This window comes from Notothenia coriiceps, unplaced genomic scaffold (genome assembly GCF_000735185.1).
Source record: "Notothenia coriiceps isolate Sejong01 unplaced genomic scaffold, NC01 NC01_scaffold00036395, whole genome shotgun sequence".
Taxonomy (NCBI): Eukaryota; Metazoa; Chordata; class Actinopteri; order Perciformes; family Nototheniidae; genus Notothenia; species Notothenia coriiceps.
Genome location: NW_011369096.1, coordinates 407,899 through 422,981, shown reverse-complemented (window position 1 = coordinate 422,981; position 15,083 = coordinate 407,899). Strand labels below are relative to the sequence as shown.

The 15,083-nt window shown below is 39.8% G+C and overlaps 1 protein-coding gene across 1 annotated transcript in view; it reads left to right on the top strand.

Annotated features, from left to right (window-relative positions):
- col18a1a (collagen type XVIII alpha 1 chain a) overlaps window positions 1-15,083 on the top strand; it is a 92,916-nt gene that overhangs the window by 71,779 nt on the left and 6,054 nt on the right. The window contains exons 20-33 of the mRNA XM_010792234.1: window positions 7,857-7,892; window positions 8,176-8,265; window positions 8,378-8,410; window positions 8,853-8,888; window positions 11,084-11,143; window positions 11,231-11,308; window positions 11,465-11,500; window positions 11,663-11,716; window positions 11,890-11,961; window positions 12,794-12,868; window positions 13,072-13,102; window positions 13,466-13,519; window positions 13,633-13,667; window positions 13,755-13,886. Coding sequence (XP_010790536.1) covers window positions 7,857-7,892; window positions 8,176-8,265; window positions 8,378-8,410; window positions 8,853-8,888; window positions 11,084-11,143; window positions 11,231-11,308; window positions 11,465-11,500; window positions 11,663-11,716; window positions 11,890-11,961; window positions 12,794-12,868; window positions 13,072-13,102; window positions 13,466-13,519; window positions 13,633-13,667; window positions 13,755-13,886 — 822 coding nt within the window. The remainder of the gene's footprint in view (window positions 1-7,856; window positions 7,893-8,175; window positions 8,266-8,377; window positions 8,411-8,852; window positions 8,889-11,083; window positions 11,144-11,230; window positions 11,309-11,464; window positions 11,501-11,662; window positions 11,717-11,889; window positions 11,962-12,793; window positions 12,869-13,071; window positions 13,103-13,465; window positions 13,520-13,632; window positions 13,668-13,754; window positions 13,887-15,083) is intronic.

Here is a 15,083-nt window from a genome sequence, read left to right as displayed (position 1 = left end):
GATTATCTGGATGATGCACTCATATTGGCCAAAACTTCAGTCGGGAAAGCTAAACAGTTCTCACACTCAACAATCACAATCTAGGCTATGTTATGGATGCAGCGCACCTAGCCACTGTACGGTTGTTCTGGTAAAAACAAATACAAATAAACGTTATACTTATAGGTTTTCACTATTCAATAAATGAACTGCTATAAGGGTTTTGAAAAGAAGCCCCTGTTTATTCAAGTACCCCTCAATGCAGTAGCAATGCCTCAATGTTGCCGGAGCTCAACATGGGCAGAGCTCAACCTTTGAGGCACGTGACGTCCCGCGTTGGGACCCGCGTGGGGTTAGGGGTGAGGGTCAGGGTAGCATGGAGAGAACAGAACTACTACTACGCAGCATGCAATGCATCATCTGTTGAGCTCCGGCCCACATTGAGGCATTGCACACTGCAGTGAGAGGCTTCTCTGTTTATGGGTTGATTGAGCAGGTTGCAATGATTTGCTACAGCAAATGATAACATTACTAGCTAGCTTCATTGCTAACAGTGGCATCATCACTTCTAGTGAGGGCACAGCAGTCGTCTCCGTTTAGAGACAACACTAACCAATCAAAATTCACACACTGCTGAAGTGTGCAGTCAAACCCGAGGACATTCACTGATGTAAGTCTATTACCCTTCAGATTCAATAGTCCCCCATCCTTGAGAGGTTGAATGATTAAAAAACAAATATGCTCTGATCTAAATGTTGTCATTGTAGCATATATGCATAAAAAACATAAAAGCATCTAAACAGCAAGCAGAGATTAGGATAATAATTCTGAGCTGGCGCTTTGGCAGCAGACCGGCTATCTGTTCTAGATTGAGTTTATACAAAAAGGGGGGGGGGATGTGGGAGCTGGTCTGGCGTCAGCCACTGTGTAAGTCTGGGTTTACACTGAGAGAGAGCCAATGGAAACTCACTGCATTCAACATCGCTAGTACACAGATTGCATGTCCAAAGTCACTCCTGCACAATGCAATTAAAGCTTTGTTGGGAGGATTACTTCATACAAACACCCTAAAATACACCGTGAGATTTACAACATTACAATCCATTTCGGAAAAAAACTGCGAAATTGGCTCTAATCAGACATGAATTGCCTCTCGGTTTCTCTGAGAAGCCTCAAAGGTAAACACTAGCTTAGCAAAGTCAATATTTACTGCATCTGAGGCCGTTATTTCAACAGGCCGGCCAGAGCGGGGCCACGGACGGACCCCTCTCATTGTCTGGAGCCTGTTTATATGTTGTTTAGCTGTACTGCAGACGACCTTTGAACTCTGTTCACACACACGCAAGCATTTGCTATTTTCCGCTTTTGATATATTCTCATCAAGATGATACATTGTCACTTAGCAACCACAGTCAACAGGGCCAGTATCAGAGAAGTAGATCAACATAAACAATGTAATGTTTTTACACTTACAGAATTTCCATGAAATATCTTTGTATGTAATACGTTAGATGTGTTATCATTGGCTCTGGAAACCAGAAGCTTTGACAAATATAGTTTCAAAATCAGATTGTAGCAGGATGGTTAAACTCCTTCCAAGTTCAGCATGAACACTTGGATTCTGCTTAGACAAATGTGGCACTACGGAGATTTTTCCGATACGTCAGCGTGATTTCTGTCAGAAGATTTAAACATCTTAAAAGCCAATTAAAGATGTTGGCTGTTTTTATTGTGAATGAATCCAAATCTTTCAGTTTCAGCAACGTTTCCCATATGCTTGCTCAGCATTAGTAACAGATGTCACTAACCGAGAGCACAGAGAGGCTGATGATGTGACACGGGCAGATCTATGTTACAACTTCCTGAATATAATGACCCCGGCTTATGTCATTATCTTAACTCTCTATGGCATTCCACTCGCAATCACTTTACAATGCAAGTGTACAGCATTTTACATGGTATAGCCGTTTACTGTGGAAGGGTGAACACGTTTTATCACCAATATGTGATGCTGGGGCTTTCAGCTGTCATGCTGTTTTTTGTCACTGTTATCATGACAGACAGGTTGGCTGCCAGAAAAGCAAAAGGGAATAATAGGTCACAGAAATAAGCAATCATTCTCGGTTTCTTTTGACAAATTAAATTGAAAAAAGCCAACAATGACTTAAGTCCATTATCTTCAGACTTTCTGGAGACAAAACATCTTTAAGAAGGGTTCAGAAATATATAGGTTTTCTTCTCTTATATTATCGCATACGACAGCTGGGTGTGGTTGTTTTTAGCAAATGTAAATTAGACAGGAGTACCTACCTTACCTTTGTAAATAACTATTTTAAGGTGTGTATAAAACCAATTTGGTGCGCTGGTGAGTATTAATAGCAGCAGAAGGGTGGATCTGGGTCTATTGTGTGTGTGCGTGTGTGTGTTCATGAAGGAACATGTCATCCATGTGACAGGGTGGCTTATTAATGTGTTTTTAGTAGTTTAATAGTAGTAGGTGGACAATGCTTAACAACAACAGCTTAACTTCTGTGCTGACACAACTGTGTGTTTCATGGATATGTTTGTAATGTTTGTTGTAATGTAATGTAATGTATGTTTGTAATATGTAATGGATATGTTTCTTATTAACCCCACTTCAAAATATCCAACTGTAAATCTGTAAAAGGCTGAATGAATGGTTTCAAGGTATTTTCTGTTTGCAGTTTTGTTCATATTCGATTGTGGGATTAAAATGTTTAATATAAAGAGATCAAAAAGAAGACTCCAGTACTGTAAACACTATATTTACATCAACAAAAATTGGTTATGTATGTTTAGTTTTTATTTGTGTTTTAATGGAACGTGGGCATTTTGTGTTTTCAGGAAAAAAATAGTAATGCAAAACATTGGTAGAAAAATGTATGTTTTATTCTCTTAATCTATATGAAGTCCTTGCCTATCTTTAGACTGTGATATAAATTGGAGCAATCCAGTCTTCACACCTCACTCCTATTCAGTTTAATTCCTGCCCCCTTTTCTTTCACTTTCTTGCTTTCCCCCATCTGGATTTTCTCTGATATTTCTTACTTAATTATAATATAAGTAGTTCCACAAGTGCCTTTTGTTTCAATCTTGTCTATCCCCTTCCAGTACCTGTATCTGCGAGGAAGGGGATGTCCAGTTGGTCTGCTGCGTTGTCGTTTGTAACTTGTTTCCTTCCTGTGGATATAGAAATGCTTTACCTCATGAGAAAATAACCTGTAGGCCTCTGTTTGAACATGTCCAATGTGCAATTATGCTGGATCATTTGTTCTTCTCGCGTGGGTGGTATGGTAAGTAGGTGTGCCTTTAAGCTAATCATAGATGTGGGTGCTCCTAGGTTGGGGGCATGACAGGGTCTCTTGGCATGGGAGTATAAATAAGATGAGAAACAATTCAAATGGAGCAATACCAAGGGTGTGTGAGCATCCTGCATACGTTCAATTTTTTTGTAAATGTCTCAGAGTGTGCATTGAATTGGTCGGACTTCAAGATTCCCGTTCCAGTCTGTCTCTCCCTACGTCCTAATTTGCCAATCTGTCATTGCGCTACCTCGTTCCAGCTCTCTCCTTTCTTAGTCTCTTTCTCCACTGGCCCGGTGTGTCTGTCACGAACAGAGCGAGAGACTCTGTGGCCAAAAGGCCCCATCCTCAGGGATCTTCAACTTTTCTCACCATAACAAAAGACTGGTGCTGTCAGATTGCACTGTGGCTATTCAGTTTCTGTGTTACCCAAGCTTTTATATGCTAGTGTTATGAAGAAGTCACTAGACTATAAATAAAGTAATATTGTATCGTATCGTAGAAGGCCACATCACAGTCATACAGTGTGAGTTAACAGATCAAGCCTGAAGCAAAGGATCTGAGCCAGTCACTGACACTGACAAATGCATATTCATTGTTAGTTATTGTAACATCGTTTTTTGGGTTAAGTTCTGGCTGAAGTTTAAGTTCAGTTTTTTGGTGTAAACACACATCTAGTTGGAACAACAAAATGCATAACAAATCACACGTAAGGGAATCAATTATCATTCCTATCATAATAGCCAATTATCATGCTAGTGCTAATGGAGATCCTAATAAAGAATAATTTGTGTAACACCAGCGAATTGGGGCTCATTTCCAAATATTTTCCTAACTTTAACCCTAAGATCATTAATTTCTACTTGAGAAAGGTTCGAAGTAAAGTCTGCATTAGAACCCTGACCTGATCTCAGACCACAGAGGTGTTCAAACCCTTTTTATTATAAGGATGACTTCTCCATTGTCCTTATTAGCAAATATTATATAGAAAATGCCCAAAATACTACAGGAACGAGTCACATTCAAAAATACTACAACCAGCAACTTGTTAGCTTATTATAGATCCTGGAAACAGGGGAAACAGCTAGCACTGTGCCCAGCCAGGAAGAAGATGTGCTAAGCTATGCTACCTGTCTGCTAGCTGTACTCTTGTATCTCTGTATGCTTTTGCATTTTCTGTCATTAGTAATGACTTACTGACCCAATCCTTTAACCTTTATATGTTCATTAGGAACTTGTTAACCAGTTACATTACAAGCATCATGTTGTCATGCGATGATGACATTTAGAGGCCAACCACTGACATGGTTGAGTGAGAGGAAACACAGCAGCGCCCCTGTGGAGACTGGGTCGCCCCGGACTACGACCACACCGTCTGCTGTGCCTGCAGTAAAATGCTAGGCAGCCAATTTAATTGCATGTCTGTCTAGGCTACTGCTTGACAGATCATTAGTGTCTTTATACGTGTGTAATAATAGGCTATTTGTTATCATTAGGTATGTGGATGGAATGTTCTCTCTGGAATGCCGTTAAGTGGGACCAGAGACATTTTGAAAGGCAAAAGCCTTGACGAGAGACTGGTTGTTGTTTTTAAAGCCCTGCCATGGACTGGGGTAGATTTCTCTGTATCTTTAACTTTATCGTGTTGCATTTGGACCAAGTATGTATGTACTCAAAAAGCTCCATTTATTATCTGTATCCTTATCTTTAATGAAGTAATCTGATTTATGTTTTGCTTTTAGACTTTCTCACCTTTGCTTGGACATTATCTTTGGATGAGCCGATGTATGCACAACAAGAGAAACATGGAACTGGCTTCTGAAAATAGACACAGAACAGGGAGAAGTATTTCATCACAGGCGGTAGGTAATGTTGTTTTATATAGACAGAACAGGTGGCACACAGCACTTGAAATGGACTGATGTTGTAATGGTTTATACTCAACACAACTGCAAATCACCAGCTTTAACATCACTCCAATATGAATTCAGTAACTGAAGGCGATGACACGTTCTTTCTACACCAGCATGTTGTTTTTAGACCTGGATCAAGTAGCTGCTACAAATAATTATTGGCATTTGGAGTATTAAGACTACCAAAATGATATACTGCATGAGGTCAGCACTTATAGCGCCTGTATGTTAGCGAACCCCATTAAAAATAATCTATATTGACTCTCAGACTGACTCTAAATAGTCTCTCAGTGTTCTCGGTGCGTTCTGAATTGACCAGCTAATAGCAAAGTTGGTTCGAGACCAGTTTTGAGGGAACGCTTAATTATACACCGATGTTAATGCTACTATCCAATTTTAACACACAGTCATCTTTTCAAAAGGGGAGGCCAGTTTGTAAAGCATATTGATTGCAAAAACAACAAATTGGCAAAAAACAAGAATAGCTAAGAGTTATTATTTCTGATTAGCGGTTGTTACGACCCGCCCCCTACTATATTGTTGTGGCTCGAGGGAAGAGCCGCAACATAAAATAAAACACAAAATCCACGTACAATAATGGTCATTTATTATACAAACAAAAAGAGGTCTGGAGGATTGGCCGAAATAAACAAAAAGAGGGAGGGAGCCCGAGCCAGCCGCACCACGGGCCGTAGGACCCAGAGCTGTCCTCCCCTAACCAGAAGTCAAATAATAATCCTACGGGAAACAAAACAAAGTAAAACTTGACTACCACGTCCTCCAGACTAAACATAAAACAAAGGCACATCAAAAGGACTAGCGCTTCACAACAGTAAGCGACCACACAAAGGAGAGCGTTTCCTGCATTCGCATCAGCAAAAAGGGAGAGACCATCCCAGTCCTCTAGCTTCTCCTTATATCCTGCCAGCGATTAGGAACACCTGGAGCCAGGGGCAGACCAGGGGCCTTTCTCACTTCGGTTAAATGGATTCCTTGCGTCCCTCACTTGCGTCGTTTCCCTGTGACTAGTCCCTCACACCAGGGAAGCATGGAGAGACGCAAGGAAACCACGAGAACAGGGAAATGAGTTTTAAGAGCAATGGAACGTCCTTTCCTCCGGAGCATCACGTGAAGCGACGTCCGTTTGTGATGACGCTGCACAGCTGATCGTCTGACAGAAGCTCTGTCCCCGTTATTTCCACACACACCCGCCTCTGTTAGTACACATTTACTGACACAAACATTTGTATCATCTGTTGTAGACCCAAATAAATAAAATAAAAATAAGAACTAATTCTCAAAAAAGATAAACGCCATTCTTAAAATGTATAAACGAACAATAGTTTGATTAATATTGATTAGAGTGCACAAAATAAATAAAATAATTCAGAGAAGAAAAAGAGATATGTTATCTATCAAACCCAGTTAGATTAATATTCATTGGATTGCAGACTTTGTTTGTTTGTTTGGATATGTAGCACATTAACATTTTAATAGCACTTAATGACTGACTGAATGAAAATGACAATAAATGAAAATGTAAAACGAAAAAAGCGATCATGAAAATGTTTCCAAAAAATGAATAAACATTTTTTTGACCACTTTGTTGTTCAGATATATCACATATTTGTAACTAAATGATACATGAATTGAAACAAAAGACGGTATAAACTGAGGAGTGACTCCCGTGAGGTTCATGTATTTTCTTCACTCCGCTGGGAAACGGCTCTCATGTCAAGAAGCATCAGATCAGTGCATGCACTGCATCGTCCAATCAGTGAGCGATACACAGTAAGGGGGCGATTTTTTTTTTTTTTTTTCATCGGAGGATGGTCTGGTGGTTCCTCGATTATAGCTCCTCCATTATCGCTCCTCGCTCCTCGATCCTCGGTCCTCCGGCACAAATAAGGCCATTGGGACGCTACTCAAGATGGCGCAGACAAATCAACTAACGGTGAGACCAAGGACCGAGGAGCGAGGAAATGAAAAATAAGAGAAGTGAGAAGGGCCCATGGTCTTCATCTTAAAGTTGTTGAGTTGTCATGGAGTGAGCTCAATCCTCGGACATATCCAGCAGTAATAGGAACTGTTGCAACCGGACAAGATTTTGGTATCGGAGCGGTTCTGGTCTTCAGTTTGTAGTATTCATCGTTCATGTTTGAGCAGGCTTTGGTTGCATGCGATTAAAAAAAGCCAATCAACAGACGATTTAACTTTCTATTAGCTTTTAATTAAAAGGCTTGTAAACTGGCTACTTATAAAACAAGCAGTAAACAATGAGCTGCATGCTGAGGGGGAGGTCATGGCCGGATTGGAATTGGGACTAAGACCTTTGAGTATGGGTTATTTTGTCAATATACCTAATATATTTCAGCGCCTTTTACCAGGCAGAATGTTGCATATCCAATCTGTTCAAACGTGTGTAGTAGCCAAGTTTCTATGCATTTCCTAAATGTATCACTATCATTTCATTTAACGGGTAATCATGTTTCTACACGTTTTAATATGACAGAGGCAGTGCAATTATTATTTATGTCAATGAGATGGTTGTTTCTCTTCTGCATAATGAAGCAGATGTATTTTTGGAAAGTGCTTTGACATTTTTTTAACATATCTTTTGTCTCATTCCTCTTTATTTTAGGGACCAAAGGGTGACGGTGGTGACAAAGGAGACAGGGTGAATATCATATAAATACAATATGTTCACTTTACTCAAACTCACATCTCACTCCTGTATGATTCTTCGTCAGAGAGTTTGTTATAGTTATTTGGATCTCTCACACCTTTAAAGTCTCCTAAGAATAAGAAGAATAAAGAAAAATAATAGTTAGTTTGTGAAGAAACTTGTATTCTTTATCTTCATTATAAAAATTAGAACAATTAAAGTTATGTCACATTAAGCATTTCATTAAGTAACAGAGTAATTCATCTTTTTGCTGCGTGTGGTGTTGTGGTTTTAGGGTGAGCCAGGTCGGGATGGATCCGGACTCACTGGCCCCCCCGGCCCACCTGGACCCCCGGGACAAATCATCTACCAGACTGATGGCAATGTAAGGAACACACCCAAAAGCACACACACTACACTGATACACAGCTAACCGCAGTTTAGATCAGTGATGGTGTTCATCCTAACTTCTTCTTTCTCTCTCTGTGTCACTACAGGCCGGCGGTGTGGCTGGTGATGTTGGGCGGGCGGTATGTATTTAGATATATATATTAATACTGATACAGGTACAACCTAATCTTATTTAACATAACTACAGTTTTGTATTCACATGAGGCTTTCTACTCATTTTGCCATCTTTAAAAAACCTACCACGGATGACAGGCCATGTAATTGGGGCAGTTTTGGCGCAGTGGTTGATCATCAGATCAAGGGGCGTTGGTGAACTCCAGTTCAAAAACCGCCTCGGCCGCCACTGCGTCAGGCCGTTGTGTCCTTGGGCAAGACACTTTACCCGCATTTGCTCCTGTGGGTAATTTCCACAGTAATGACATTTACATGTCTAATATGTGTAATATGTATTGTAAAGCGCTTTGAGCACCTGTAAAAGCGCTCTATATATATATAATAAAAAAATTAAAAAAATTAATGCATATTATTATTATTAATTATGTCTTATATGTTCCTGGACAGGGAGAAAATGGTTTACCTGGTCAAGCTGGATTCCCTGTAAGTCTCCATTTGTCATATTATTAATGTACCATTCTCTTATTCCCATCATAAAAGTGTTTTCTGTTGCCTATTTCTTTTGAACCTTAATCCACATGTGTATTCGTTTTTAAACTAGGGCTGTCAAACAATTAACATTTTTAATCAGATTAATCACAGCTTAAAAATTAATCATGATTAATCACCATTCAAACTATGTCCAAAATATGCCATTTCTTTATGTATATTGTTGTGGGAATGGAAAGATAAATGAAAGAAGGCAGATATATCCATTTAACATACAGTATGTGTGTTTATTATAACATTTCTGGAAAAGCTTCACAAGTACGTCGGTACGCAAATGCACTTTGTGACACAAGTGACCGTACGCATTTCAGATTACGCACATAACCTGCGTACCAGTTATGTGCACCCTTGTACTACAGCAAATGTGTTCTCCGTCAGGACTTCCTGCAACAACACCACGCCGTTATCTTGATTCTGATTGACCAGAAGACATTATCAAAGATGTTCTATTGAGAAGACGATCACTACGTGACAAAAGTTTTCAAAACCGTTTCTGGTCTTCGGTATTTCCAGACAAGTGGCTACTGAAATCACTCTTACTAACTGCTGTCTGCGCAATTTACTCCGCTTTATTTTTGCTTACTTTAACATCATTTTTCATGGTGGGGCTAAGCCATTTCTTGGTATGGGTGTAGCCTATCCCAGCCATACCCTGGCGCTGCAACTGGTGGGATGTATGGGGCGGGTCATTCTGCTCATGCGTTAAATGCGTTAAATATTTTAACGCAATTAATTCAAAAAATTAATTACCGCCGTTAACGCGATAATTTTGACAGCATTATTTTAAACAAATTCCATGAAATACTAAAACCAAGAGAATGTTCACTTTCAACTTCCCTACCCAGTCTGCAACCCTCAAAACCATTCACTAAAGTACTTGAAAGAAATGGTCTTAATACAAGTTAATCTTTAGGAAATATAACTAAATGCCATAGAAACCTCTACTTTCAATCTGCTTTCACAAGAGATAGATATAATTGTCCGCCAAAGTTTTTGTTATTCCCAACCGGTAACTTCTGGTTTTGTGGAAGTGCTTTAAACCTCCATTCTTTCAAATATCCAGCAGGGGGAGACTCCACCATTTTCCAAAAGAGGTTTGATTGGGTAGAAGTCAATGAGAAAATGACCCTACATTTAGGATTAACCAAATTAACCAAACTATCAAGTGTTAATAATAACTAAGAGAGACTTAAAATGTGATTGTCAAAGTATGTTCCATAGGGCACTGTAGTTTTTAGAAAAGCCAATAGTTAATCAATCTGGGTCTCAGAGGAATATATATCAGGCTTTAGCTACAGACAGCTATTACTGGTAGGATACATTCATTGTTAGTTCTGGTCTTTTTCTTTCATAAAATATTTTAATTATTTTTTCTGATATTGGTGGGGTTGGTGACCCTTTTATTCAAATGTTGACCATGGATAAATCTCCTCAATCTAAATCTTTAATCATATAAATCAGGTCTCTGTTGAATTGTCTGTACGTCGTTGCAATTCGGAAACAAATCCCCATGACAGTTTTGATGTGAGTAGGCACATAACATTAGTCCCACCGTTCAGGGAAACAGAGGTAGACACATACTTTAATGCCTTTGTACGCATCGCTGGTATGCTAGAGGTGGCCTAAGAGAGTGTGGCCTCTGTTGTTGCATTGCAAATTCGTACTGTAGGTAAAGCTCAGGAAGTTTGCAATGCCCTGACTGTTGAGGAGAACTTAGATTACGAAATTGTTAAGACCACAGTCCTTCGAGCGTATGAATTAGTACCAGAGGCATACAGACAAAAATGTAGGCCACGAATTGCAAGCCAAAATCTTAATTACGATAAAAATACGATTAATTGAGCAGCCCTAGCATCAACGAAACTTAGCAATCATTTATGCTTCTCACAAATACAGCTTGCAGATTGGCCATGCCTCTACTCATAGAAGGCCACAACATCTCATCCACTAATATCAGCACTTTAAACAATGGTCGATTCAGCAATTTATAATCAGCACAGTGGAGACAGAATGGAAATGGCTAATGGAAAATCTTGAATTGATCTGTGTCATCGAAGACGGTTTGCTGCCAACTGACTGTTCCCCTGACCCATGGTCAATTGAGTTATTGTATTGTCTTTATCATACAGGGTCCTATTGGGCCAAGGGGTGACAGAGGAGAACCGGGTGTTCCAGGCTATGGAGTGAAGGTAGATTCTTCATTCTTTTAACTATTAATTTAGCAACTGGTAGTTATTGAGGTAGTGCTGTCATTGTTGTTGCTGCTCTGTGTTCAGGGTGAGAAAGGTGAACCAGGCTTAGTGATTGGACCTGATGGAAGTCTGTTGCATCTGGATGGTCTATCGGGTCAGAAGGTGAGTCTCACTGAGTTTACTGTCGGTCGGGTTTATCACATAACATAAACCCCTCTATAGTATATGATGTCTCTACCTAATGTCTAAATGTGTTGCCTAAATGAAGGTGGTACATTTACTTTTGAAACTAATCTGGTTCCTTTACCATGCCTGTAGGGAGACATTGGACCACCTGGACCTGTTGGACTCGCTGTAAGTGTTTCAGCATTTACAGTGTATATGCAAAATATATATATATATTTTACCTTTATAAGTTAACTGAGAACTCGTTCTTTTTAAGAATGACGACCTGGCTTTTCCATTTGTTCTCCAGTCATCTCACATTGTCTTTCATTTCTTGATTTTTTGTCGTAGGGCCCGTATGGTCCTTCTGGAATAAAGGGTGAATTTGGAATGCCTGGAAGACCTGTAAGTAGCGATCCTTGGTGTCCTTAGTTGATATACTATATGTTATAGCATTCTGTGTTTGTTCTAAGCATTAAATACATTTGACTGACCTTTTGTATACGGCTATAGTTACACCTGAATCCGGTTTGTGTCCACGTGTATGGCAGCACTAATAGTTGACTCTCTCCCCTCAGGGTCGTCCTGGTGTGAACGGGTACAAAGGAGAGAAAGGAGATACATCAGGAGGTTCTGGCTATGGCTACCCAGTAAGTGTTACAAATATCACCAATGTCTTAGATGAGCAAAGTGACAAAGGTTATAACATAGTTTAACATCTCGTTTACTTTACTCAAGCTATGCAAGGGTGTAATGAAGGCAAAACACTCACATTTGGTCCTTTTCTCTATTCTGTTTTCCGCCACAGCCATTAAATCAGTCATCTTCAATTTTACCCTTGCTCAATCCTTTTTATTGGCAACCAGAGAAAAATCTGCACATGGTCATCTTAATGACATAGTTTGCACATTATATGGCTTAGTTTTGTCTGCCATATTGCAATATCTACCCAAGGTGGTACTAAACAAAGTAGCAGGAACTCAACTTTTGATAATAGAACCAAAAGAGAGCAATTGGAGTTAGGGTGCAGCATGGATGTGACTGGCCTTCTTTCAAAAGAAATGTAAAGGTGATATATCTAATCAGCTAAACATATTGAGTAAAAATGAATACAATCTTGCATTAAGCATCAGAAACAGATGAGCTAGCAAGATTTTGTGTTACAAAGAGATATTTTTTCAAGTATGCTTTGTAACAATAAAAAGTATTGGGTTTCAAAAACCCAAATATTCTTTAATTTCACAACTTACCCAGGGTTCTTCTCTGCATTTGAGCCTGGTCACTGCCGCTGTTCAGCCAACCTTGTGCCAGTGGGAGAAGTCATGTTGATTCATGGAGAAAACTTCCGTAATCTTAATCCAAACTGTACATTTCTTAGATCTGTCAGTGTATTTCTGAAAGAATGCCATGAAATTAAATAAGTATTCATGTTTAACATTCAGTATCAACACACCAGACAGTAAGGATTTCTTTGTATCATAGGGAGTGCCTGGGCAACCAGGAAACCCCGGACCACCTGGACCCCCCGGACCAACCTCCCCCTTCGATCGCTTCAATGTAAGTACACACACACCAACACCTGAACCATGGACATCGATATGTTCCAGTTAGTCTTTCATGTAATGTGGAACAGTTTCTGTATTTCCATATTCAGTCATTATCTGGTGCTTTTCTTCCGTTGCTTAAGCCATGATGGTGAAACTTTTCCTTCTGTCCTTACTGTTAATATTTTCATTGAACATTTTTTTTTCTGTTCATAGCGCTATGACGACACTTCAAGGAATTACCCAGGTATGTCCTCCAACAGACACCGTTTGTTTTATTAAGCACCAATACGTAATACTGTAAGATAGAGGGGGATCAGAATGGAGAAGTTAAGTAAAAGTGCCAGTCAAGGAAGAGAGATTTAGAGAGGGTTTAAAGTGTCTGCAGAGATAAACACTTCTATCTTAGTTTCAGTTTGATCCAGCTGCCTCAGCCTGAAGGGGATATACACTCCATTGTCAGGAGATTAAGCCGTCAAGTCGGACTAGATTTGAAGGATGATTTGATGAAATTTAGAACACAGGGTGCTTCCAGTTTTGAATGGTAGATACACCTGTGGGATATTGTGTCTTACTCACCATTGTTAAAAATATATATATTTTGTTCTAGCAACTAAAGGAGACAAAGGAGAGCAAGGGGACCATGGACTGCCGGGAATCCCAGGTAAATCCTTATTGGAATAAATTAAACATACCATTTACTTTCTCACTGCACTGCAAGACCATGTTGAAGTTATGAGTACTTAATAACGAAAGCACATCTGTTTCTTTCTCTAGGAACAGCCCCTAACTTTGATATTTACGCATTCAAGGTAAACTAGCTTGTTGCTATAGCACTTGTCAGATGTATTAGTATGATGGATATACTGTACTACATAATGTAAACATTTTCCCCACAGAATGAGCTGAAGGGAGAGCGTGGAGACGTGGGTGTAAAGGGAGAAAAGGGAGAGCAGAGTGGAGGATATTATGACCAACGTTTTGGAGGAGTACAAGGACAACCGGGGCCACCTGGTAAACCGGGTCTAGAGGTGAGTTCAGAAAGTCTGTCGTATATTAACAGGTTATTAAAGGGAGAGTTTGGGTGTTTTGAGTTGGGGTTGTATGAGATACTTGTACATGGTCAGTGAATTATCTACCAGTAGGCACGTTCCCAGTTTTGGAAAAACCAAAAGGAACCGAGTCAGGAAGCAGAGAAATGTACTGTTGCCGGGGACAGCAACACACAGGTCTTAGTCACCTAAAAAGAGTTCACGCTATATTAAAAACATGTCACTTCTTACAGTCAGACAGCCCTTTCCAACGGGATTCTAAAGCTGTTGTATCTATCAGGGGTAGACCAGTGAGTTGCTGGTTTAACGCTGCCTCGATTGGTTGGTTGAACTGTGATCAATGTTTTAAAGCAGGGGTGTCAAACTCAAATACACAGTGGGCCAAAATAAAAAAAATCGGTACTCGTCGAGGGCCAGACTGGTTCAATGTTTATTGCAAAACTTATTGAAATAACTTATTGCACATATTAAACCTGGAACTAACAAAGCTTAAATTATTGCCTATAAAAACAACATTAAATAATTCATTTCTTATGGCTCTATCTGCAGCTTTTCATCAGTCATTTCTTATGATTACATTTTTCCACAGGCCAACAACAGCTTAAAAAAAACTATTTCCCTCAAAGAAAAAAAAAAACATGCCCTGTTGTCTCAAGAAAAAAGTGCAGAAGGAAACATCCATTTCAACTCAGTTTGCTTCTCTGTGAAGCTAGTTCAAGCCAGATACTTGTCATCTCATCTTGGGTGCAAGTGCATCAATGTTTGGGGTCAGGCTCTGAGCTGAGGAAACCCTCAGGATTGAGTGAAGGTGTGTGTGCAATATACCAGCGGGCCAGATCTAATAGTAATTAGAAATTATCCTGCGGGCCGAAATTAAATCCACCAAAGGCCTGATTTGGCCCCGGGGCCTTGAGTTTGACACGTGTTTTAAAGCATTAGGTCAGATTCACCAAAGTCACACAGTAACAACCCGTCCACACAGCAGCTTTAAAAAAATCTTCCAACGCTTCTCTGCCCATTGACTTTGAATGGGGGCGATGTCACTTTGCCTCGCTTTTCGCCGAACTGCATTGTGGGGAAGCAAAGCGAAGATTTCCAGGATTTTCAGGATTCAAAAGTTGAGCAATGTTCAACTTTTGAAGCTGAGCTGGAAGCGTCAGCCAACCAAATCCTGTT